The following is a 24,210-nucleotide window of genomic DNA, read 5'->3' as shown; positions in this document are numbered from 1 at the left end:
TTTATTAGTGTTTCAATCCGCCTACTATACTCTGATTGGGTTAAGATCTGTCTTACTTCGTACATCTGTTACTATATTGAATCAATACCATACCATCGATTTTCTTACAACATCTTACATAGGTTTCAGGCATGACAGATGTTCACGATAAGACTTTAGAGCATTTATGTTAATTGAAATCAAAGACAGAGACAATATAATCAAAATTCAATGTCATTTCGGATTCATTTGGCTTTTTCTTCGGCGGGCTTTGGGAATGTGGCGCTATGAAGTCGGAAGTTGTTGGTCAGGTTTACAAATAGCACTTTATTGGACGAAACAATTATGATTTGCTGTGTGGCAGATCAATGGTTAACAGACTCGTCGAGATTTGTTTTCTCATATGTTAAAAGTTTATGCGAAATCGACATTAATATTCCGAAAAACAGTTTAAACGCATGCTAGTTTTGACGTAGTAATTAACATATAGTCGTTAACATATTAATTCTTATGATTCACTTGACTAAGCTAGTAAGAATATATAAACTGAGAATAATAATATAAGCTTGTTAATTAAATAGTGTTAGCTAATTGCAAATAGTATTTAAACTGCAGCTCCAAACGAATGTAATTGGGGCTTAAACGTTCAAAGTGAACTGATATTAATCGTTAGAAATTAACTCTACATAAGTATATTTAATATACTTTAACGAACATTAGTTCCTAAAACAATAGAACCGGTATTATTGAGTCCCCAAATCCACAAAATTCTACAAGATCTGCAACGCAATTCCCGGGAACTAAGAACTAAAAAAGCACGATATTCTTAACGAGAATCCCCTGAAGCATTTCAAATTTGCAAATAACCAAGAAATATCAAATACTTCAGAAGGCGAAGCGCAATTAGCACCACACAAATGAGATTCCCAAGACTGACAAAAAATTGTTTACGGTATCCCTTGGTAGATGACCTTGACGCCATATGATTTTTAGCCAATAATTATCGTGCTCCTTATTGTAGTCAGATAAATCATAATTAATAATAACAACCGAGGCTTAGGCTGTTCTGGCCAAATGGGCCATCATCGCCGGCATAGGAAATGTGAACAGCATAATGTCCAAGTCATCGGATAACACATGGCACAAAACACGTTCGTTTTCGGTCATTACGAAACACTAACCGGAAGTCAGATGCTAAAACCAGAATTCTGATAGGAAGTAAAATAGGTTAACGTTCAGATTGGCGCTTGGCTTTCAAGACTCACCTTTGTGCTGGTTCTAACGGGTTTTTCGCGAAGGCTACCTGTTGATTCATTGGCGATTGTCTGACTCTATCACGGGGTTCTTTTGGCCAACACAATCTCTGTGTGTTTCAGCTTGGACGCGGACTCGGATTTGGCCAGAGTGCAGCTTATATTTCGCTTTCGCTTGCCCTGTTGACCACGAGGTTGAATTCTCGAAAAAGTTGAAAACATGCGCGCAGACCTGCTCGCTTTTGATGGCACAGAACAAATGGAAAATTGTTGTTTTGGGGGTAATTATGGCGGAAATTGGCAAGCGATAAATTGTGGTGATGCGATTAGGAAAAGGGAAATATTTTATTTTGGTGGCGTAGTGTTGTTGAAGCTACTATCGCACTGTGTAAGCTGGGTATGTGCGGAGTTTGTCTTCCGGAGAAAGAATTGGACATATGTTTTATGGCTAAAATTACTAATTAGAAACGTAAAATTTCATTGTGAGTTCCTGTTAACGCCTAACGCTTATTATACCCGTTACTCGCAGAGTAAAAGGGTATACTAGATTCGTTGAAAAGTATGTAACAGACAGAAGAGAGCGTTCCCGACCATATAAAGTATATATATTCTTCAGAATCGATGTCTGTCCTTCCGTATGAACGTTGAGATGCCAGGAACTATAAAAGATAGAAGGTAACGATTAGGAACACAGATTCTAGAGACATAGATGCAGCGCAAGTTTGTTGAACCGTGTCCCATGCTCTAACTCTAACGCCCACAAAGCGCCCAAAACTGACACGCCCACAACACTATATCTAATTTTTCATTTTATTATTTTGTTTTCCATTTCTACCGGTATTCCAAAATATATTAAAATATCTCGTTTTGGAATAAACTGGAGAATCTCGACTATAGCATTCATGTTTTTAATCTGATGGGTAAGTAGCCTAAGTGTACCAGAGACCATGGTGGTGTTCAGTTTTCTGCACATAATGGGATACCCGACATTTAAACAATCACTTTAGCACTGAAAAATATGCCTCAAAACTTCAATCGGTTGGCAGGTCTGCCATCATTTTAGTTCACTGATATACAAAGCGTTATTCAGTCTACATCAATTTTAATTGTGATTTTTTGGTAAAGATTGTTACGATAAAAATGGAAACCTCAAGCGAGTTAACTGAGAAAGAGCCACTTACCCACGACCACCAGCCGCGTCTGAACGAGGTGGCCCAAAAGTTTCTCGCCGATTTGGACGAGGAGCGGAAGCGATTGTCCGCGGAGTTTCCACTTTGCGCACTGCTAATCGCCGAGGGTAAAATCAATTCGGCCCTTTACAGGGTATTTTAATAGTACTAATCCCACATTGCAGCTGTGGACCGTGTCTACAGCACTGGTCGTATTCCCGGCAAGGAGTTATACGCAGACGTGTACAACCAAAAGCCGATGAAGATTACCCAAACGGTCTTTGTGCCCGTTAATCAGTATCCCAAGGTGGGTTTTGAACAATTAGCTGTCCATCCCGTCCGCAAAATGAATCCTTACCCTTGCGCAGTTCAACTTCATTGGCAAGATCCTGGGGCCCAAGGGGAACTCGTTGCGTCGCCTTCAGGAGGAGACCCAGTGCAAGATTGCCATCAAGGGTCGCGGTTCGATGCGCGATCGTAACAAAGAGGAGCAGTTGCGCAGCACAGGTGACCCGAGATATGCCCATCTTCAGAAGAATCTCTTTCTGGAGGTCAGCACGGTGGCCAACCCGGCGGAGTGCTATGTCCGCATAGCCTACGCCCTGGCCGAGATCCGTGAGTATCTTATTCCAGACAAGAACGACGCGGTTTCGCACGAGCAGCTGCGCGAGCTGAAGGAAATGGAACCCGAGTCGGCCAAGAACAGTAACGGACTCTGGAGTCTGGAGGTCTACAGGTAATGGGGATCCCTCTGCATACCGATGTAACTTGACTTACTTGACAAGCGAGTTGAGCATGTGGTATACAAAGGCTTGATATTGGGCAAGGAGTAAAAATCTATTGTTATTTTGCAGATCTGTCCTCGACAAGAAGTTGGGAGGCAACAGCAATGGGGCTCTCACGTACATCAACCCGATTAAGCGAGTTGCGGGAAATCCACCCGAGTAAGTTACTTGTAAAGTATTATTTTGTATCATTTAATGTCCTTGTTCTTTGAATCCTACCCAACATGCGTTGAGCCAGCAACTAACATTTTGATCTTTATAGAGTCGACGATGTGGAGGAGGTGGCCTATGATCTTATGCCCCCCAGTCATCCGCCTACGAGCTATGAGTACAGGAAACGTAAGTATTTGGTAGTGCCGTGGTCCATTACATAAGATTGTTTTATGGGATGCATCTTTGACGGGAACTTGGGATTTAGATACGATTATTATCGAGTATTAACTGACAACAGTGAATGAGCAAGATCTCAGATCAAACTATATAATACACTACAATGACTAATATTATAATATTATACAACGATTAACTTCTTTATAGTAATTACATACACGCATAAATTACTACTAATAATAATCAACCAATTTTATAGTATTTCCATTAAAAATACCGGAAAACGCAGTGGCATATAAACGTCCATATCCGTATCTTACTGACATGAAATTTATGCGCGAACCGCCCATCAAGAACTTTAAGCCCAATCCTTTTAAACGGACTTAAGTTATAAAATCCATGATGGGAGCACATTGAAAATACTTTAAACCAGATGGAAGCAGATTTCAAAATGAATAAATATTAACATTTATAAAAACCCCACTTGCGCTATCAATTCCTACAAACAATATTAATCTTAATTATTTATTTCCCTAATTATGTTGAGCTGTTGGCATGCCCATTATGTTTAAATTATGATATCCTGCGTTTGTAATTTTCTATTATAAATTAAAAAACTAATAAAATAAAACTCATTGAATATTTTATAAATTCAATCCGATCTAACTATGCCCGATTTACAATCAATATATGCATTACCTAAATAAACAATTAACAACTAGCATTAAAAGTTGGTTAGTTATATATCTAAAAATAAATTGGTAATTACATAAAACGGTACGAACTTATCACATCCTTTTATTAAATGAAGCGACGTGAAGATCGCATCAAGACATTTAAGTGCTCTTAAAAATAATTTAATAAACCATTATAATTTTATAAATGAACACGAAAGAACATTAAATAAAATAACTAAAATATTTCAGGTTTTTAAGCAAAGTATTCATTTTTATACCCGTTAAAGAGGGTATATAAGATTCGTTGAAAACTATTTAACAGGTAGAAGGAAGCGTCTCCGACCATATTGATCAGAATCAATAGCCGAGTCGATCTAGCCACATCTGTCCGCCTGCCTTCTGTCCGTATGCACGTCGAGATCTCAGGAACTAGAAAAGCTAGAAGGTTGCCACGCCCACTCAAACGCCAACAAACCGCCATACCTGCCACGCCAACATCGTTGAAGAATTTGTGGTGTTTTTTCTTAATCTAATCCGTCTTGTAAATTTCTATACATTCGCCAAAAAAAAAAAGCATACACTTCTGAAAAAAAATGTAATTTTTTCTCATTTTATTTCCCAATATCCAAATCCCAGAAAAATGATGAAATTTCGCATTCACACTTGCTGAGTAACGGGTACTGTAGGTTTGTTCAGTTTAAATAGTAACGACTGTATTTTTTGAAACCACCAGGCAACTCTGATTACCAAACTCTAGACTGTCACTCTCTAAATTTCTCTCTCCAAAAACAACCACTGAAACCTCAGAAGCCCAAAGGAAGAGCTGTGTTCGCGCCTTTTCAACATTCCGTCCAGTCCCTTTCATCCGCATTTTTTCTCTCACTGCGCCTGCGTCAGAAGTGTCAAAAATCGTCGCGAAAAGCAGTAAAGAAAATATAAATATAAATATACGGACGAAACAAAACTAGACGGACATAGAAGAATGCTGGCAGGTCCAGTACATGAATTTGCATTTGTTGGGAATTAATCGATTCAGTTCGTGCCGGTTGACCTGAAAGTCAAATTATATATTATATATGTACGCACATATGTATTTGCAGGTAATAAAACCCAGCGGTGAACAAGTGGATTTAAGTATGTTTAATATAGGCATAGAAAGTTAAAGAATTTCTTATTATTTCTGTGCCCAAAAGTGCTCGCATAATTCCGCAAATGGCCTTAAACATTTTCATCAGTTTCTTGACCCGCAAGACTTCTTGCTCAAAATGCAAATCGAAGTCTAAAAACGCACGCATACAAAACAAACGATATCAAGTCAAATAACTAAAATTTGCCTATTATGCAATCCGAAGATGTGACGAAATCTTTAAGAACGGCTAGCCATACACCATTTCATGCGATTAACATAACCTGTTTTTAATGAGAAAACAGAAGGAGACCAACTCTCGAACTTGGTAGCTTTGTACGAGTATGTGTGCGTCAAAGAAGGGGAAAGGAATACAAGGAATGAGCAGGAAAGAGAGCCGAAGTGCATTGCGATGTCGACAAGAAGGAAAGAGGATATAAGTTGGAAAAAAATGCATTTAACCAAATTTACGGGCAGTCGACTTTCATCCGAGGCACAAATAATGTACACTAAAATATGTCGGCTTTTGAGAGGAAAGTAACGGCTTGGTGATGAGTTATTGCGAAACTTGCATACGAGTTAAAAAAAATTCAAAATGATTATTGCTTATAAAATGCGTGCATTTCTTGTACAATTACCTTTTTTACCTTTTTTCCTCATCCAAGAATTGCGAAGTTCACATTTCGCTGTTTGGAATCAAAATAAGTCATATGCACACAGTTCCTTAATTGCAAGTAATATGCAAACACATTAATTCAAATTAGCAATTAGTAAGCGTAGGTCATTTCACTAAATGAATGAGCCACGTGGGAGGTGTTAACGATTTAAGGTGCTAATGCACTTTTACTCAGTCTTTATAACAAATATGCGTGTTGAAAGGGCCTCGAAGGTATACTCACCCCAGCTAAACTCTTAAAAATAATACGAAAATGCATCACCCAAGCAGTGCAATTTATCTTTCGTGTTTCATAACGCTAATTAGCCCTGTTCACGCCGACCCTCTAATGCGCCGCGTGATAAATTTATGAAAAATACATAGAAGCATAAGTCTTGATTATTTTAAATAATTACACAAAGCAAAGGGGAAATAAATAGCCAAAAGCGAAGCGCAGCCGAAAGCAGCATAAGAACCGAGCCGCGAGCAAAACAAAAATAAGAAAAATATTGTTAACTACGATAATCCCAGCCGAAGCTGCGGCTCAAGCTCGATGACGTCACAAGCGCGGCTTCGGCCGAGCGGCGAGCGGTAAGCAGCGCAGTCGACGTCGACGCCGGCTATATATCCAATAGCGCGCCAAAATAAGAAGTCGAAATTCATTCCTTTCGAGCCCACAACGTTCAAATTCGTTTGCTACGCTCACGAGAGCGGACGTGCAGTGCGGAAAAATCCGACGAAATCAGACAAAGTCCCCAGATCCAAACTATATACGGAATAAGCAAACAAAAAACAAACTCAAAACAAAGACAAATTAATACAGCGCGTCTGCTGCTTGCGGTTGTGTTTCGTCTGCATTTAAATTAACGGGCAAAAACTGCGCGAAATTACATAAATCAAAAGCTAATTAAAACGAAAACCTGTGCCTTAGCGAAGTGTGATTAACCTAACTACCCGAAATCTAAACAGATCCAATTCTGTGCCGAAATGGAGAAAAACAACAACGAGCTGTCCGCCGAGAACGCGCAGATCCTGGCCAACGGACACGCCCACCCCAATGCCAATGGAGTGGTCCACCCTAAAAAGAAGGCAGTCGCTCCTGCTGCCAATGGCTGGCGTCAAGTCCTGTGGAATACCTGGGATGCCTTTGCGGACGTGGCCTGGTTCATCATCTGCTGCATTGGATACATCCTGCAGGCAAGTTTACTTAGTCAAGAAATTAACTGATAGAATGAACAAGTGATGTAACACTCAAAAGTCCGATTCAAAAAGATATCACAGCTCTCCAAACGGAGAATTCAATAAAGAACTGCCTTTGACCTTCCTACCATTTTGATTTAATTAAGCAAAGCCAAAATTTGCTTCAGCTTTCATTATCAGCAAATAAAAAATACCCATAAACAAAAGGTTCCTAATTTCTGAGCGATCAAATGAAAGACCGTATTGTCGCTCGAAGTGCTGCATGCCCGAGACCTTCTCACTTTTGTTTAAAGCAGTTTAATAAAAACGGTTGAGCGATTGTTGAGACTCATTTGCTCCCTCAGCTCGAAGAATAATTTACCTTCGCGCTGCCTTTGCGCTTGATTAGCATCATTGTGCGATTTAGTAAGCGCATTTCACCTTCGGCACTCGGCCAAATGTGTCAAAGTTTTTGGGAGAATATAGCAGAGAATTCAGACAGTCTGGCAAAAATAACGAGCGCAGCGATTAACTTATTTAATTAGCAGCGGAAAGGATGTGATGTGTGTGTGATATATGGCCAAAGGGAATGGGCATTGCCGATGGCAGCACGTGTTGCTTTTAATTGGAACCGTGAAAGAGATTTAAGGCATTAAGATCCAGCGCAGACGGGTTTTCAGATCGTATCTGTGGACCCGAGGGAGGAGTTCTGGTGATTTAGGGACTGCCCGAGATGATGTAAAGCAGACTGTGAACGATTATTTATTTTGACTTGCGAATTTGGCATTCGAGATGCCATCGGGAAGCGAGGGGATTGGATGGCCGGAACCAGTTAGGAATTGAGTTATCATGTCCATGTTTAATCAAGGCCATAAACTAGCCTCGGATAATATGAACATGAGCTAGACGGTTGCACAAAAATATTAATTACTCAAACTCGATATTTGGAAAATAGAAATTACTCGTTACTTGAATTTGCGTTGCCAGAAACTATAATTAGCTGAAATGACAATAATCCGAATTTTAAATGCTTGATTGGTCACATATCTAACTGATTTACACAGTTGAGTGAGAGTACAAACTCTGAGAACTACAACCACTACAACCATTAGGCCGATAGAGTCAATGAATCAGCTCATAGGCGCCAAAGATCGCTGGAAATTTGAAAATGGGGCCCAGACCCGTATCGGACTCAAACTAACACTCTGACACGCTAAGTGGTTTTTAAATAACCAAAAATAAAAGACAATGAAAGCAATTTCAATTTTATTACGCAAGCCTTGGTTTGCGGTAATTATATTTTCACTTTACCGCAAAAAAGGTAAAAAAAACCTTTTGTAGCCAGGGGTTAGTGAGATATGATCGTGATATATGTGTGGCACAACAGCCACTTCCATCGGTATTCCTCAGCTGCATGGGAGCGGGCCATAAAATTAGAGACGATTCGAAACTGTTGACATTAGCATGCCGAATGCAAAACCAGCGACTCAGAAAGTCAAATGAATTTGCATGTTAATTCGCGGATTTGGTAAACGCTTAAATGATGATTCTAAACGCTATCCGCTTGACTTGCTCCTCAACGATAGTTGGCAGATGTGCAAATTGCACGCCGGTTGCTGTGATTGAATTAACAATCGGTTACTGGGTGGACGGACCCGTGGAGTATTATTAGCCCGATTTATGTCAATGCATTGCTGGCATGCATTTAACAAAAGACTTGGGCAACAAACTTGCGCTGGAAGTTCCACCTACAAGTCGGATCTTGGATCGGAGGAGAACTTATGTGGGCTCTGTTACACAGTTATAAATTTACTTTAAATTCTGTTAATATAGTTTTTGATATGTTAATTATTTTTGGAATTTGTTCGGTAAACTTGTGGCATGATACCAAACTTTATCATCCAAGAGCTTCACACAACACATTTTAAATGTTTCATACATTTGGGAATGGTTAGTTGAGCTTAGTTCCAAATATATACCAAATATATACCAAATACACGTTTACATCTAGCAATATTTGTATTCTTGAAACTGTGGCCAATAAGAATGAAAATGTCTCCCGACCAATTCGGGGCATATTTCTCCGAGTGCCGGCGGCGCATGTAATGAGAGTCAATTCAGCTGAGTTACTGCGCGCTGCCGAAGTCGCTGTCAACTGCGCGGCAGCGTTTGGCTTGTTGACCTAGTTCAACTTTTGCATTTTGCCGGCCCGTGGTGGCGGTGCTGGCCACTTGGAGAGCCTGTTTTTATTAGCTAGCCGCAAGACCCACACATCCATCCACACACATCGCATTGTATTTGTGGTAACAACAACAGCCACCGCAATTTCGCGGGCACTCGTTGGCTCTTGTGTGTGCGTTGCAAACGAAAACGCAAACGCAATTGAAACCGAAAGTGTTTGCGGCCCCCCAAAAGGCAAATAGCTAAACACAATATCTTACTACTGGATGGGTTAGATCGCCTCTTCGCAAGCCGAGCAAGCCGCAAGTCGTTTGTTGGCTTAGAGATCGGGCCGGTTGTAGGTTCATAACCCGCATGCGGCCTTGTGCTTTCGACTGATTTACGCTGCCAGTGTGTGTGTCAGCTTGAAAAATGGGTTACTGGGCGGGGGATGTAATATGTACTCGTGACAAGAAACAGAAAAGAAACTGTCTGGCTGGCCATCGTACATCATCGTAAAAACAACCTCAAGTTGTGGCAAGCAAGCACTTAAAATTATTTGAGGAAGCAAAATATTTTCATTAATTGCCTTGAGAACGAACTTTTACAAATTGAAATCCAGTTGAACGTTCTTTGAATAGCTATAATTTTGAAGATGTCAAATTAAATAAACAAGTTTTATAATCTTGTATATTCGATGTCTGTGTGTCCATATTATTTTAATCGTATCTTTTATACTTTTATGGTATTGGTACTTTTACAATACCAAATACCAATACAAAATGCTGACTACCCGAAATAGCTTTAATTTTCACAGAACTGAAAATGACACTGCAAGTTCCCCTGTCTCAAAATAAATGTGCTTCGAGCTAATCACTCGACGTATCCGTTGCAGCTGAGTTCGGCTTGGCAAATATCCGCTTTTGCAGACAAATTACACCGCAGCCACTCAATCCACAGGTGGCAGTAGCCGAGATCGCATAGAACTCGATTGTGCGATCTATGATCTTAGTCAAATACACTGCTAGAAACCTTTATTATGATGCTAATTTTTCACAAATCTATAAATGAATATCGCCATTGAAGGCCGTGCCGTCAACCGATGACAGCCATATAAAATCAGCAAAAAGCGCAAAGAAGCAAAACAACTATGAGAAGCCAGACATGAGCAAACAAAACTTAAAGTGCAAAATCATTGGCCAATTGGTCAGGCAGGCTGGAAACTTTCAAGTGTATAAGAGGGGGGAGGGGAATGCAGACTACTCGATTCAAATGCAATACACAATGCTAAAGCTTAACGTTGCTGTGTTTTCTGCGTTTGTTGTTGGAGGGGTTCAATTTCAGGTTTATTATTATTTTCTGATGCACTTTGCACTTTTCTGGGGGTATCGGGACTTTATTGTTTTGCTAAATAGATTAGGTCTCTGTAAAATTATTAAAATGAGTTTTTTTAATTGAATTTTTAAATATGTAAATTGTTTTTTGTTTGTTATTTATAATATGGGGGGATTTTTAAAATAAAAGAACCTAAAGTTAAAGACGAATCGGAAAAATGTAAGTGTCTATTCTATCCCTCAAATCCTTTTTAGGAAGATAATTGATGTATATCTTACACCAATTATTATTTTACAATATTATTGACTAAAATAAACTCTTAAACTTTTTATTTGACAATTCGTAGGGTATTAAAGGTTAAGCAAACCGAATCTTCGATGCACCTAATGTTGCTGCTGTTGTTTTTTTATTTTTATTGCAACTGTTGGTGTCTTGTTTTAAAGCGATTCGGCAAAGAAGGTCATTCGGAGGGGGCTCAGAGAGGGGAAGGGCAACGAGGCGGTCTGGCAGTCGACGTCTGCCAAGTGTTTGTGCATTGGCAACATTGCATTGGCGCTTACAATGTTTTGTGGCAAGTTCGTGCCTTAAGTCTTTTGTTTTGGCTCATTCGCACAAAGTGCACTCAAAGCCACTTTGAGTTTTTTGCCGGACTCTCAACAAGTGGGCACAATTTGAGCCAATTTGGCCGACAGCAGGTGCCACTGTGTTCGATATCAAGCTTTTGGGGTTGGGCAAGAGGCCGCTAGCTTGTGGTATTCGGTTTCACTTTCGGCTGGCTCTAGAACCACGTTAACCACCTTAACCATGTTAACCAGACATCGGCGACTCGGCTTGTTGATATTTTCGCAATTCTCTTGGTACCGAAAAAACTGAGAGAGCGAAACAAGTTTGTCCATTTGCTTTTGTCTGCAAACATTTGATTACTGGCTAAGAGCAAAGCTACCACAAATGATGGTAATGATGATGGCGGGAATGGAAACAGCCGGCTTAGCGCCTTAGAACAGCCCAGCCGGCTTAGCGCCTTAGAAGTCTGCGCGCGAAAGGAGCCTCAGATCCGGAGATCGTACGTTTGGCATTTAGTTTGCATATATTATGCAAGATTTTCGCAATCCCCAGACATGAGAGAACTCCAAAGCTATTTAACGGAGCTAATGAAGGGGGAAGATCGTGTTAATTAATGTTTAAATAGCTCTAATGAGCTAAACATTTTTCCATTTGTGCAACTGGGGTCAATTATGACTGGAGATCGGATTGCTAGTACTTGTTGTGTTGGTTGCAGCGACTTGGGAACACTTCACACCTTTAAAAATCAAAGCAGTGATTTGTTCGCCATCGAAACTGCAAGGATCTGAAAATAATGAATTGAAAATCAAAATGCAGAATTCAAAAATCTAACCTTCAAACGTTAATTATGTTTCGCTCTTTATAGTGGTTTTACTTTTAATTGCATTCATAATTAACTTGTTTGATTTCGAAGCCCATAATGTACAGGCTTCCGTTACAAATAAAATAACCATTAATCACTTTCAAACGGCAAAGACCTTTGAAAAATTTCCTACCAGGTAAATCAAATAAAAATCAGTTCATCCAAGATCAATCCGATCTGTGGCCTTCCGTGTGTTACAAAGGTCGAAGCGTTGAACCTTGACAATCACCAGAAAATCAGAAGACAGACAAAAACTAGCGTCAAATGCTGCGGGACGAATAAACCCAACTGAATGGACGCTGTGCTGACTCGGCAGGTTTTATGTCGGGGAAATATTTTTAGCAGACTAACAAATTCTCAAATGACACGGCCAAATTTTGAAACTTGTCTGCAAAATTTACATCTGTTGAATAAAAGTCTCGAAAAATTTCCGTGATCTCGCGCACCTCTTTCTCTTTCATTCTTGTCCACTTAATTCGATTTCAATTTGCATACTTTTGTCTTCTTATGCCACATCACAACATGAAAAGAAATCGCTGCTCCCATTATGTTGATTATCGTATTATGTATAAATTATAATTGCGTGCTTCCTGTCCTTCTTATTTGAGTTGAGCCGGGAAAAGAGCACATTGCCTGTTGAATTATGTGACAAAATGTCTGTCAACGAGCTGACAGCAGCAGCGTGGAAAGAAAAGGGCCAAAAGCAGCCCATCATCATTGTTGTCAGCGACTTTAGCCTGCACAAGTCGCCGGTAACAAGTTTCCTTTGATTAATTTTTGTATAATTTATGATAAAATTTTTCGGGGAGACAGGAAAACGTTTGCAATAAAGAAATAAAGGGGAGATTTTTACTTTCCATACACCGAAAGCCATTTACTCTTGTATTTGTTTAGACAAACTAAACGTTTATCAAGTGATATTATTGTAAAAGATATCATGTTAAATGATATGAACAAATCTATGCTTCTAAAGCTTTCAATCAAATATTTATTTATTTTTTTATACTATCCATTTATACAATGAAAATATGTATAATATAGTATTGTCTTTATACAAAACTATTTATTAATCGGCTAAATAGATTTTGTTTAGGTCTACATACTTATTAGTAGGGACATCATCATTTGAGTGTATCAAAAGCAACAAAGTTGCGACACATTGTTAATGTCAAAATAATTGGACACGCTTGCCGGACCGGGTTCGAACACGGGTTCAGTTTCAGGTGCAAAAGTACCATCCCAGGAAACCAGGTGCCCTGAGCGGATGGGGCGAATAGCTGGCGGCAAGTTCGCGTGTGGCATGAAAATTTATGGGATGCCCCCGCGTGCAACGCAGAAAGTGCTACTGTGCAACATGTAAAATATTCGCCGCCTCAATCTTTTGTTTCGCCTTTCCCTTTCGAGCAATTTATGTTCGGCCGCCAGGGAGGCGCGATGGTCATAAATTTTGACAGCTTATTGACACTAAATGGGCGCATTAAGTTTTTCGTTTTTGATGAAAATTTCTTGAACTACCTACATATATCAATTAATTGCGCGGCAATTGAGGTGAGCTGCTCGCCTTGCCCACTGCCGCCTTCAATAGGTTTTCCAAGGCAGCAAATTGCGGTCTATTAACACGCAGATGCCAAGTGGCAAAAGTTGTTTACAATTTTACACTTTGTTTGGACTTCCTTTGGGTATTGTGTAAGCTTTAAATTTGTCTCTATTTGCATACGCGTGAATCGTATCGGTTTTGGTGAGCCGACATACGTGTATACAGCAAATGAATGAGACGAGAAAACAAAAGACTTAGGCGACAAACTCATTTGCATAGTGTAGCATAGGAAAAAAAGATAGCTATTTTATGGTATTGTTTTTTAAATTTACATATTTTTTATAATATTTGTTTAGACAATTATAGATTGCCTACGTGTTCAAAGAACTTTGGTGAATTTGCTATGTATTATTTATGATTCTGAGTTATATCTGCTCATTAAAAATATGTCATATAATAATAGTAATCACAAGCATACAATACAAAAATACTAATATATTCATTTATGCATCCTTTGTAATTATTAGGAATGTATAGGAAGAGATACATATATTACTTACACACAAACGATAAAAAGGCAATGAACTATATCAGACTTAAGTGTTCCACGGAACCCTTGCCAAATTACTATTTAATTAACTTCTCTTGAAAACTAATGATAGCCCTCCTCTAATTAAATTCAATTTTCTGTCGCTTGCAGGATCTTTACTACATTGCCTTCGGCTATCCCGAAAAGGAGCTCAACACAGACATTGCACTGATCACAGGTGGTGGCAACGGACTTGGTCGCCTTCTGGCTGAGAGACTGGGAAAAATGGGAACCAAGGTCGTTATCTGGGACATCAACAAGAAGGGTGAGTCTTTGGATCACGCGACATCCAAGAGGGTCATCAAATAATTTCATCATAATCCCTTCTTGGCAGGCATTGCGGAAACCGTCCAAATTGTCGAAGAGGCGGGTGGCTATTGCAAGGGCTATGTGGTGGATATATCCAAAAAGGAGGAGGTCTACAAGGCAGCCGATGTCATCAGAGACGAAGTCGGTGATGTAAGTATGCAGAAATAATACAATCGTTATAGATTTAATTCAATACTTGATTGTCTGGCCATTCCAAATACCACTTCATTTGAATTGGCTTTGGAATTCAATACATATTCGATATTCGACAATACTCGTATGAGTAAAGAAACATTTATTTTGTCCGTGCTATCTGTCGAATATTCAATGTATTGTCCATATTTCTCAAACCAGGGCGAAAGGCGGGAAGTGCGTGCGGGAATTGAAGCATAAAAGTCCAGTAATTGCTGTTTACAGTCGAGCGCCTAATGTGGCATCAGACTAGTCGTTATATAATTGTTTGCTGAGGGGCGTTTAATGGCCTTTATGCTGGCCAGAACCCAGCCTGCTTCTTGGGAGCGCGGAACACATGTAAGCCGGCACCATCCAAGACTTGCAACAGTGGCTGCCACACCCCGTAGCAACACATTTATGCATATTCATGTCATAAATTTAAGCCAAAGCCAGGGCGGAGTGGAGAAAATTTGTATGCATGAGCGCATCGTCATCGTTGCGGCAACCTTGAGAAATTGTTGCACATTACACAAACGGCGGCAAAAAATGCAGAAGCCAAGTCCAATCCGGTCTCCTACAAACTGGTTGCCATTTCGCATTCGATCTGCTCATTTATCACAATCTGGGGCAGTTCCATGCATTGCAGGCATGCAAGTGAGCGATATTCAAAGTAATCCTCACATTTTCGGTTAAGCTCTTGCGACTTTTCGCGAGGGTATTTTAATCAATTTACTAATTATGGAAATGTTTTGTTGTACCTTTGTTCCTTCAATTAGAACTTTGTTCACATTTAATAGACACGATGAGTAGTCATGGTTGAGGAAGTCCATTAACTAAAGGGAGAGTAATTAGACAGAATATGTTAATCGAGAAGGTTTGTGTGGGCTCTGATTTCGTATTTTTCTAGCTGGAGGTGCCTTGAATCACTTCCAATAAGAGTTTCCCATATTCACGGTCTCCAGAGTTCTCCATTTATAATCTTAAATTTTGGGTGATTGCCATCATTAAGATATTTCTCATGCATGTCCAGGTCAATTTCCAAAGTGTACTGAACTGCCGAAACCCCCAAATTATTTGCTAAAATTACGGCTATAGGAGAAAAACGATAGAAAAAGAAAAGTTGTTCAAATGATGTCAGAAACTCAAGCATAAAAGTTATATAATTAAGGCGGCAACATAGCTGAACCTGAAAGTCTGAAAAACTAAATAGAGATAAAAAGCAGTGGCTACAAAAAAGCAAAACAAAATTTAACTGCTTAGTAAGTCATGCGTTATGCAGATGACGCGTTGCTTTTTGCTGTCTTTTTTAGTTTTCAAATCTGTTGTTGTTTTCTTCTCAGTTTTACTATTGCTCGAAGCCCTCTGAAATATTACATTTAATATTTTTTAATGGCCTGGCGATGTTGTTGTTTGTCTTAATGGCTCGCCGCTGTTGTTGCTGCTTTTGCTTAATGCACGCCTCGTTAAATGTTTTTGCCCGGTTGCAGCGGGGCAAATTTGAAATCGCTCATACGCAATGTATGACCTGCCCCTGCCCCACACACCACTTGCACTTGAACTCGCCCTCAAATGGGATCATTGTTGTGCACTTGTTGTTAACTTATTTAGCCACCAGCTGTAATCGGCTAGGTTTCAGGGGGACAAAGTGAGTTATAGTTGTTATTTAAGTTTTCAAGCATCTTACATTATTCGCATTAAGACCTTGACATGCTCGACATTACGGTTGGCTGCCATTTGAAGGATTTCACTTTTTGGCAAGTGATTTCAAAAACTGACAATCGCATCTTACTAAATTTGTCTAAACTTGAAAAGCCTGATTGGCGTGGAAAAACTACCTTCGAAATATATATTTTTTTGTGCTGGTTGTAAATCAAATACTTTATGAATCAACCAAAGCGAATATCTTAGGCACACCTCTAAGGCGTTTACCAGTTAGATCATAAGTCGAGAAAAAAGCATTTATTTGTCGGCCTTTTGGAGTTTGTGGCATGACAAGAAGTTGAGCAATCTGCCAAATACAGTCAGATTCTTTGGCAGATAACGATTTAATTCAAATAAAATTAACTTTGGCCACTTTTCGTTTACATTGCAGATCACTCTGCTGATCAACAATGCGGGCGTTGTATCTGGGCTGCACCTTTTGGATACACCTGACCATCTGATCGAGCGATCGTTCAATGTGAATGTCATGGCACACTTTTGGGTAAGTCGTCGACGTCCATAAAACCACTTTGTGGCCAGAATGTGGATGCTAATGCCGGTGTTTCAATGTTGCAGACGACAAAAGCGTTTCTGCCCAAAATGATTGAGAATGATCGAGGACATATTGCTACGATAGCCTCGCTGGCCGGCCATGTGGGCATTAGCAAATTGGTAGATTACTGTGCGAGTAAATTCGCAGCGGTGAGTGTGCTTTATTTTCGCCCCTACGATTCCCCTCCTGAGTTACCGATAATTACAGGTTGGCTTTGATGAGGCTTTGAGGCTGGAGCTGGAAGTCCTTGGACATACGAACATCCGAACCACCTGCATCTGCCCCTTCTTCATCCAGGCCACTGGCATGTTCGACGACGTGAATGCCAGGTGAGTACCAAAGCCGCCATCCCGATCCAGATCCGGATCCCGACCTCCATCCACCTGAACTGACGTCTTGACTGGGTAAATGATTGCAGATGGGTACCCACACTGAATCCCAACGATGTGGCCGATCGTGTCATTGCGGCCATCAGGAAGAACGAGAAACTGGCCGTCATTCCCGGTTTCCTGAAGGTCCTCCTCTCCTTCAAGTGGTATGTAAACAATCGAACTTTCGCCCCAGCCTAATAATGATAATTTGCCGCACTTAATTAGGCGCCATAATGGTTGTAAGGTGCTTGTAGGCCCCTAATGGGAAAAGCTTGACTTGAATATTTTAATTTGAGTTTATTTAATGCCGTGTTCGCTGTCGAGGGCGAAGTAAGCCATACGTGGCAGGGGGAAAGGGTGCAGGTGTTGCAGCTAATGTTGATTTAATGATGGGCTCTCTTTTGTCAGGGAAAATAACTAGCATTAAAAAAGAACACAGCATCTGCACAGTATTTTTTTAAAAAGCAAATCACTTGAAGTCACAAGAACTTGTTCCATCCAATGTCACATTTTGCAGTATCATGGGTAATATTCCAATGTTTAATAAAACCTTAATGTGCACTTTATGTGGCACTCCCAATAAAATGTAGGAAATCCACGGTTTAAAAGCGTGACCACATCCCCATCTGCCGCATCAAAAATAAAGATAAAATGCAGATCTAAGCAGGAGTGCTCTGTCGTCCAGTACACTGTTAAAAAAAAGGTGTCAGCAATGAAAGTAATATTCCTTTTAGGCCTGAAATACATATGGGTTTATTTAAACTACCACTGAGATATAATAAATATTATATAAAATCAGATGTAAAAATATACAAAACAAATTTCCATTGTAACCAATATTTTCTTTAGTCGAGCAAAAGAAAAGCCTTAGAGAAGGGTAGGTAGCCCCAACCCCAAATCATAGCGCACCCCGTCCACATTACCATGCCTAATGGCCTCGCTTTAATGTGTTTCTCCTAAATAATGCACAATATTTACCTTTGCCTGGGCCCACCTTTACTCACCCACCCTCCTTGTTTTTCACAGGACCTTCCCCTGGGGCTGCGTGGGTGGCTTGCTGAAGCGACTGGTGCCCGACGCCTCCCCCCACGGCCTGCCCAGCTCCATAGCCGTTCCCGCCGTACCGCTGAACTCCAGTTCCAAGTCGACGGCCGCCGATATCGCCGCTTTGGATGCTGAGCTAAGTAGCGTTACTCTGCCGGCGAAGCCACCCTCGATGCTCATCCAAAGGACACCGTCGCTGGGGGAGCGAGTCCTTTGAGCGCCCAACACCAAGAGCACACCATCCACTGCTGTTGTTGTATTCAAATTATTCTTTTTCCAACGTGGAGGTACGAGCATGTGTAATTGAATTTCGTGTTTTTGGCGCTTTGGCCGCGAGGAACCAATACTTAGTCTAAGCTACGAATCTAGTGATATTACATTTAGTTAAAGTAGATTGAAGGGGAAAGCGTTTAGCCTTAATTAATCGAATTGTATTTTTGTAATGCCTCTTAAGTTAAGGTAATGTTTTGCATTTCCGATTGCCAGTAGTCATCATTTAATTTAATCAATCCTCCCCAAGCGGATTAATGTAAACGATGTCATAAGCCATTATTTTTGTACTTATATGAATACAATCAAATCGTTTTGCTCAAAGGAGCTGTCCAATTCGAAAATTGAAAGCTAACTTGGTTATGCGTTTACTCGTTTTTTAGCTGTAATAAATTTTTGATTTTTTTCATTAAGCTTAGATATACACGAATTTTTGCACAAATTTATTAAATTTTTATGTATAAAAAACAAATTTATGTTCTAAATATATTATATAAAAACATTGATCTTAATAGTGCTATTGTTGTGACCAGTCTTGGAATTGGATTGTTATTACAGAACGGGGCTTCTTACTTCTAATAAACACTTAAAATTAATATTTGTATTAATATTTTCGTAAACTCGTCAATTTCGAGTTAAAAGAGCTTAAAAACAAGAGAGAGAGTGCTATAGTCGAGTTACCCGACTATCAGTTATCCATTACTCATCTAGTGAAAATTCGAAGGAGAGATTTTTTTGAATACCGACAGAAATTGGGAACGAAATTAGAAAAAAAACGGACGCTCGGACATGGCCAGATTCATTCGGCTATTTATAGTGATCAAGAAAATATACTTATATATACTTTATATGAACGGAAACGCTTACTTTTTCCCGTTACATACTTTTCAACTCGAATCTAGTGTATCATATGACTCTACGAGTAACGGGCATAAACAAATATTGAAAAAATGTTCAGACGTAGGTTGGCTGAAGTACAATCTAATAAATTTTAAAAAACGTTTTTCAAAGTTAACTTGCGAAAGGATTCTCATCATGCTTAACACTTAGCGCCTTGGGCACTTCATATCTTCCCACTGGATCCCTGTAAATGGGATTCTCCTGTCGGACACTGTTCTTCTGATCTTCCTCAAACTTGGCATATTCCCTAGCATCCTTAGCTCGAATGTACCACAGAAATAGGAAAATGGTCAAGAGTCCAATGAGCAGAGTAAATACCGATATATATCCCACCAGAGCCACGTAATCCGAGGGCTCGCAATCAACTGCCTGGATGGTCAAGAAGTTTGAGTGGTCGACGACCTGGTAGGCGAAGAAGCTGTCACATTGGATGCCATGCTTGTTCACCAGTCGCACCAAGCATTGATCCTGCTCGGGATCCAGCTCGTGGACAAAGTTGTATGGATAGGTTTCTTGTCTATCCAAACTGCTGCAAATTTCAGTCAAGTTTTCGCAGACTCCCATTCCCTGTTTTTGCTCGATCAGACATGTGACACAGGGCTCATAGAACAAACACAGTTTGTTGTCCTTCTCTGGATCGATTTCACAGAATTTACCCAAATACGGCTCCTCACACTGGCACTTCTCGCACTGGCAGGTGCCTCTTTCCGAGCATATTTCGCCAGTGGGTCCCACACAGGCATCGGTATGCAATGGGGAGCAGTTGCATTTGCTACCCGACCATCCGTATTTGCAAACGCACTGGCCGCAAGAACAATTCGCCAGCTTTTCATCGCAGTCCAGGCATTCGCGACACTCGCAAAAAGGACCCGTATATCCAGGATCACACAGGCAAATTCCGCAGTCACAGTCCCCGTGATTGGAGCAAACCAATTCGGAAGTGGATTTATCCGAAAACGGTTGACGGCATTTCTGGAGCAGAGCTTCATTGCTGGTGACATTTGTGGCACCTGTGGGACAAGTGCAATAGGTCCCAGTCCACCCCTCGTCGCATTCGCACATTCCGCAGTACAAATAGCCCTTATAATCGCACAGGAAACGGCCTTTCTCGTTTTCCGGATGTGGAGTTTCCTGGCAGGGACACGGCCGCTGAAGCTCAACATCCAAATCCATGAACTCGCTCAAGGAGGTTTCCTCCACCCGGATTTTGTGCGTCTGAAAGCGAAAGAGAATGAAGTGGTAAGTGAACTGTGCGAACATATATCCCAAAGATAATCCTTGAATTAAATTATTGTTTTCCACTTAGTATTTTGTTTGTCTTACATAAGCCTGATTATCGGGATATTTCTTGAGGGTGACGTCCACGTAGAAATCAATCTGCTTGCCCAGAGTGACGTTATTGCAGTAATTCCGCTTTTGTAAGCTGGGAAACTGACCACCGCAATCCGTATAGTAAGCCATGTCAATAAAATCCGGGCTATTATCGGCAAACTGAGTGCGTTTAATCAGACTCTCATAGCTAAACGGTAGAACTAGTGAGATTTAGGGTCTAGGAAGAGCAGTACCGTCCCACTTACCTCTTTTTGATTAGTTCCAATATATTAGAGGAATCAGCACTCAGAATATCCACGTAACTGATTTCCTTCATTAGGCCACTGAGTTCCCAATAGCTACTTACCACCTCCTCGGTGACAGCAAAGATTACATTAATCTTGCGACGAAGCAACTCCCGATAGATTTCTTCCAGCGAGGGGTAGTCGTAGTCCAATGAACCCGTGTACTCACCTGCTTGATTCAGGTGACACTGCTTATCATTGCGCTGGATAATACCTGCTAGAAGTCCGTCCCCCGCTAAGTGCATAAAGCCATCGGTCACTAAGATCACCACTTTTCGAGCTTGTTCCTTCCAGCTGATTTCCTTGGTGCACACTATAACCTGCATCAGAGCGTCCAAGCCGCCTTCGAGATTGTCCAAGTTTCCAGTGATTTTGCTGTTCGCCACGGTTGAGGTGAACGCTGGTATATCATCGGTTAGCGAAAGTTGATGTCTATATCCATAGGTTGGTTCACACGTGGCCCGCTCCGCAGCACAGGGGTTTTCCCTATGCTGAGGCAGAATCATGGGTAGAGTTGGCTTGTCCGCGAAGGAACCGAATCCCAGTCTGTAGTTTCCTGTTAGATTTTTTAGAGTCTGACTCAGTTGGGCTCCCAACTCCTCCAGGGTTTCCTTATCATCCCTCATTGTCCAGGTTAGATCCATCAGTACGTACAAATCGAGTGGATTGTTGCGTGCAGTTCTATAGCTCAGCTTGATTCTTTGCGTGTTTCCTGTGAGACAAAAAGGAATGAAAGGTAATAGATCGCTTTACTATGCACCTGAAAGGCAACCTTGTTTATGAGCTGTTTTATGGGCTGACACATCTACACAAGCTGAAACCAGTCTGCTTTATATTCTGCACCCATTTCAGTCTCGCAGTGAGAAAAACTATCGCTTCTTATATTAAGTAATCATTGGAGTGCATTTTAGGGTGTTAACTTTTAAAGCACACACTTTTATGTCCGTCGAAAGTTCTGTTAATATTTAAAATAAATAAATAATTTTTCGTTAAAGATGAAAATAAATATTGTGTGCCAACTCATTTTCTCTGTGCATCGCTACTGCTTTGTAACCATTGATTACCACTTGAGCCAGTTCACACCCAGGATAAATGTTTGGCGCTTCCTTGTAATCCTTAAGCGTGCAATTAGCCGACTTCCCTATACCACTGTTTGTGCTAATAACTGGGTTTCTTAACCTAGCTAGATTTCCACTCAAGCGATGCTAATGGTTATTAAATTGGTTAATAAGCTCTTGGAGAATCAAAATTATTGACAGACATCAGAATGCGGCTCGATGAAAACAACTTAGCACCATATCAATTGAGATAAACGCAAATGCATTATGGAGACTGAGGAATAAAAGTGCTAGTTGGGTCAATATGCTAAAAATAAGTGTCCCGAAAACGGGTTAACAACTTAAAATAATATAATACAATTATACGTTGTGGTTTTGTGTGATTTAATCCCAGAAGTTAGTAATTTATGTATAAATTAGGTACAAAGTTCCAAAATATGTATGTATGTTTTTTGCAATTGATCGTGTTTCACTCATTGAAATATTATTTAACCCTCGAGAAAACGTGATCGATTCATGCCCATAAACAACAAAAGCACTTTCTTATGATTCAGTTTTGCTTGTTTATATCTACACGACAACGAATGAACAACCTACTAGTTATGGGATCACAATACTTATAAAGTGGGTTAAGTCAGACATTAGATTATTATTATTCTATTGTCTTTGGTTCAGTGAACTTTCAACAGTGTTGGCAACGGCGTCGCCAGGGTTGGGCAGGGGGGTCAGCTGCCCCCCACTGTTCTTATTCTCTTAGTCAATCTGCCTCCAATTCTATCGATCTGCTTCCCATACATAAGCTGTTTGATAGGTGCTTTCACTAAGAGTTTCCAGCGTTGGAAGATTAATTCTACTTTCGCCCCCCCTGGCTGACGGCCTTGCGACGCCCTTGAGTGTTGGAAAGGAAGGGGGAAAGAAAGAGAGTGATAGAGAGGCATTCCCACGCTAAATGGTACAACAATAACAAGATGTGACATCCACCAAGTGCTGATAAGCAAAGCACGGACACAAAACAAAATGTTTAAAAATGATGTGGAACAAATACGAAGTAGTGGGGGGGGATGTAAGAGTGACACACTTGATAGAGGAAAAAAGTGTTGGTGGGAAAGAGATGGGTTTAGCCACACGGTGAATCACATTTGATAAGATAAGGAAAGCACACCTTTGACCAACTTAAGGTATGCCCGCTGGGGTGTGACCTGAACAGCCTGATCCCTGGTTTCGTAGTCCTTTAGGGGCTTATCCTGAAGGACATCTAGGACCGGCTGGTTCTCGTATATATCCGTTTCACTGCAGTTGTAGTTAAGTAGTTGCCGGCGAGAGAGACAACGATATCCCACTTGGTAATTCTGAGATGCAAGCAAATAATAAAATGAATGACTTCGCAAGGATGAGAGCATTGTTGCTATATTGTTGCAATTTTTTACCGATTCATCTAGTTGTGTTAATTTCTTGCCTACTTTTCGGTATATAATCTGCCAGCTAGGAACCGTTTTTGTTTTCCTGCCATCTCGCTCGCACTCACCTTGTCCGTGCACCAAGCGCATTCCAGATGAGCGGATAAGCATCTTTCGCAGCTGTCCGCGTGCCTGCACTGATCATCTGCGTAAGGGAGATGGCGATAACAAATCCGTTATGTAACGGCAAAGCTGCTGGCTAACAAACCAATTGAATCTGCATCCGAATAAGAGATCTCAGCCATTAGAAAAAGCAAATATATCCACAAGAACGCCCTTCCGCGCAGTGACGTCATTTTCGTAATGTGTGCAATTTAATATATTTTTTTTTGCCAAGGGAGCCAGCGACCGTTCGGCATTAGGAGTCAAGCGTAACTAATATTTGTTCAGTACGAAAAACGTTGATTGCTCCGCTCGTATCTTATCAGGTGAGCGTGATAAAAAGTGTAAGAAGTTATTGGGAAAATAATATGATTAGAATAAATAGGACTCTTAAAAAAGAAATGGGAGCTATAAGAGATAATAAATGAAAACAAATTTCATTCACTCCCTACATT

The 24,210-nt window shown here is 40.5% G+C and overlaps 3 protein-coding genes across 4 annotated transcripts; 2 read left to right on the top strand and 1 right to left on the bottom strand.

Annotated features, from left to right (window-relative positions):
* Window positions 1-2,271: 2,271 nt before the first annotated feature.
* LOC6618229 (KH domain-containing, RNA-binding, signal transduction-associated protein 2) lies at window positions 2,272-4,115 on the top strand. Its single transcript, XM_002042468.2, has 6 exons — window positions 2,272-2,529; window positions 2,587-2,708; window positions 2,770-3,137; window positions 3,256-3,345; window positions 3,449-3,525; window positions 3,776-4,115. Exons 1-6 carry the CDS (start codon window positions 2,373-2,375, stop codon window positions 3,901-3,903), a joined length of 942 nt encoding a protein of 313 aa, XP_002042504.1. The 5' UTR covers window positions 2,272-2,372; the 3' UTR covers window positions 3,904-4,115.
* A 1,045-nt stretch (window positions 4,116-5,160) lies between these two features.
* LOC6618227 (estradiol 17-beta-dehydrogenase 11) lies at window positions 5,161-19,128 on the top strand. The gene is made up of 9 exons (XM_032719538.1): window positions 5,161-5,293; window positions 6,944-7,171; window positions 14,312-14,465; window positions 14,535-14,659; window positions 16,776-16,886; window positions 16,961-17,086; window positions 17,145-17,266; window positions 17,356-17,472; window positions 18,335-19,128. The coding sequence occupies exons 1-9, from the start codon at window positions 5,270-5,272 to the stop codon at window positions 18,567-18,569; spliced, it is 1,242 nt and encodes a 413-aa protein (XP_032575429.1). The 5' UTR covers window positions 5,161-5,269; the 3' UTR covers window positions 18,570-19,128.
* On the bottom strand, window positions 19,051-24,017 carry LOC6618226 (integrin beta-nu). 2 transcript variants are annotated; one of them, XM_002042465.2, is made up of 6 exons: window positions 23,862-24,017; window positions 23,722-23,798; window positions 23,359-23,545; window positions 21,100-21,850; window positions 20,846-21,041; window positions 19,051-20,737 (listed from the first exon to the last, which is right to left on the bottom strand). In XM_002042465.2, the coding sequence occupies exons 1-6, from the start codon at window positions 23,947-23,949 to the stop codon at window positions 19,634-19,636; spliced, it is 2,403 nt and encodes an 800-aa protein (XP_002042501.1). In that variant the 5' UTR covers window positions 23,950-24,017; the 3' UTR covers window positions 19,051-19,633. The 2 variants fall into 2 exon arrangements, with proteins under 2 accessions (XP_002042501.1, XP_032575414.1); XM_032719523.1 differs by lacking the exon at window positions 23,359-23,545 and having other exon boundaries at window positions 23,862-23,954.
* Window positions 24,018-24,210: the final 193 nt, after the last annotated feature.

The sequence above is a fragment of the Drosophila sechellia genome, chromosome 2L (assembly GCF_004382195.2).
Source record: "Drosophila sechellia strain sech25 chromosome 2L, ASM438219v1, whole genome shotgun sequence".
In the NCBI taxonomy this organism is placed as follows: domain Eukaryota; kingdom Metazoa; phylum Arthropoda; class Insecta; order Diptera; family Drosophilidae; genus Drosophila; species Drosophila sechellia.
The sequence above is the reverse complement of the archived record's forward strand: the minus strand, read 5'-3'. Positions and strand labels throughout refer to the sequence as shown.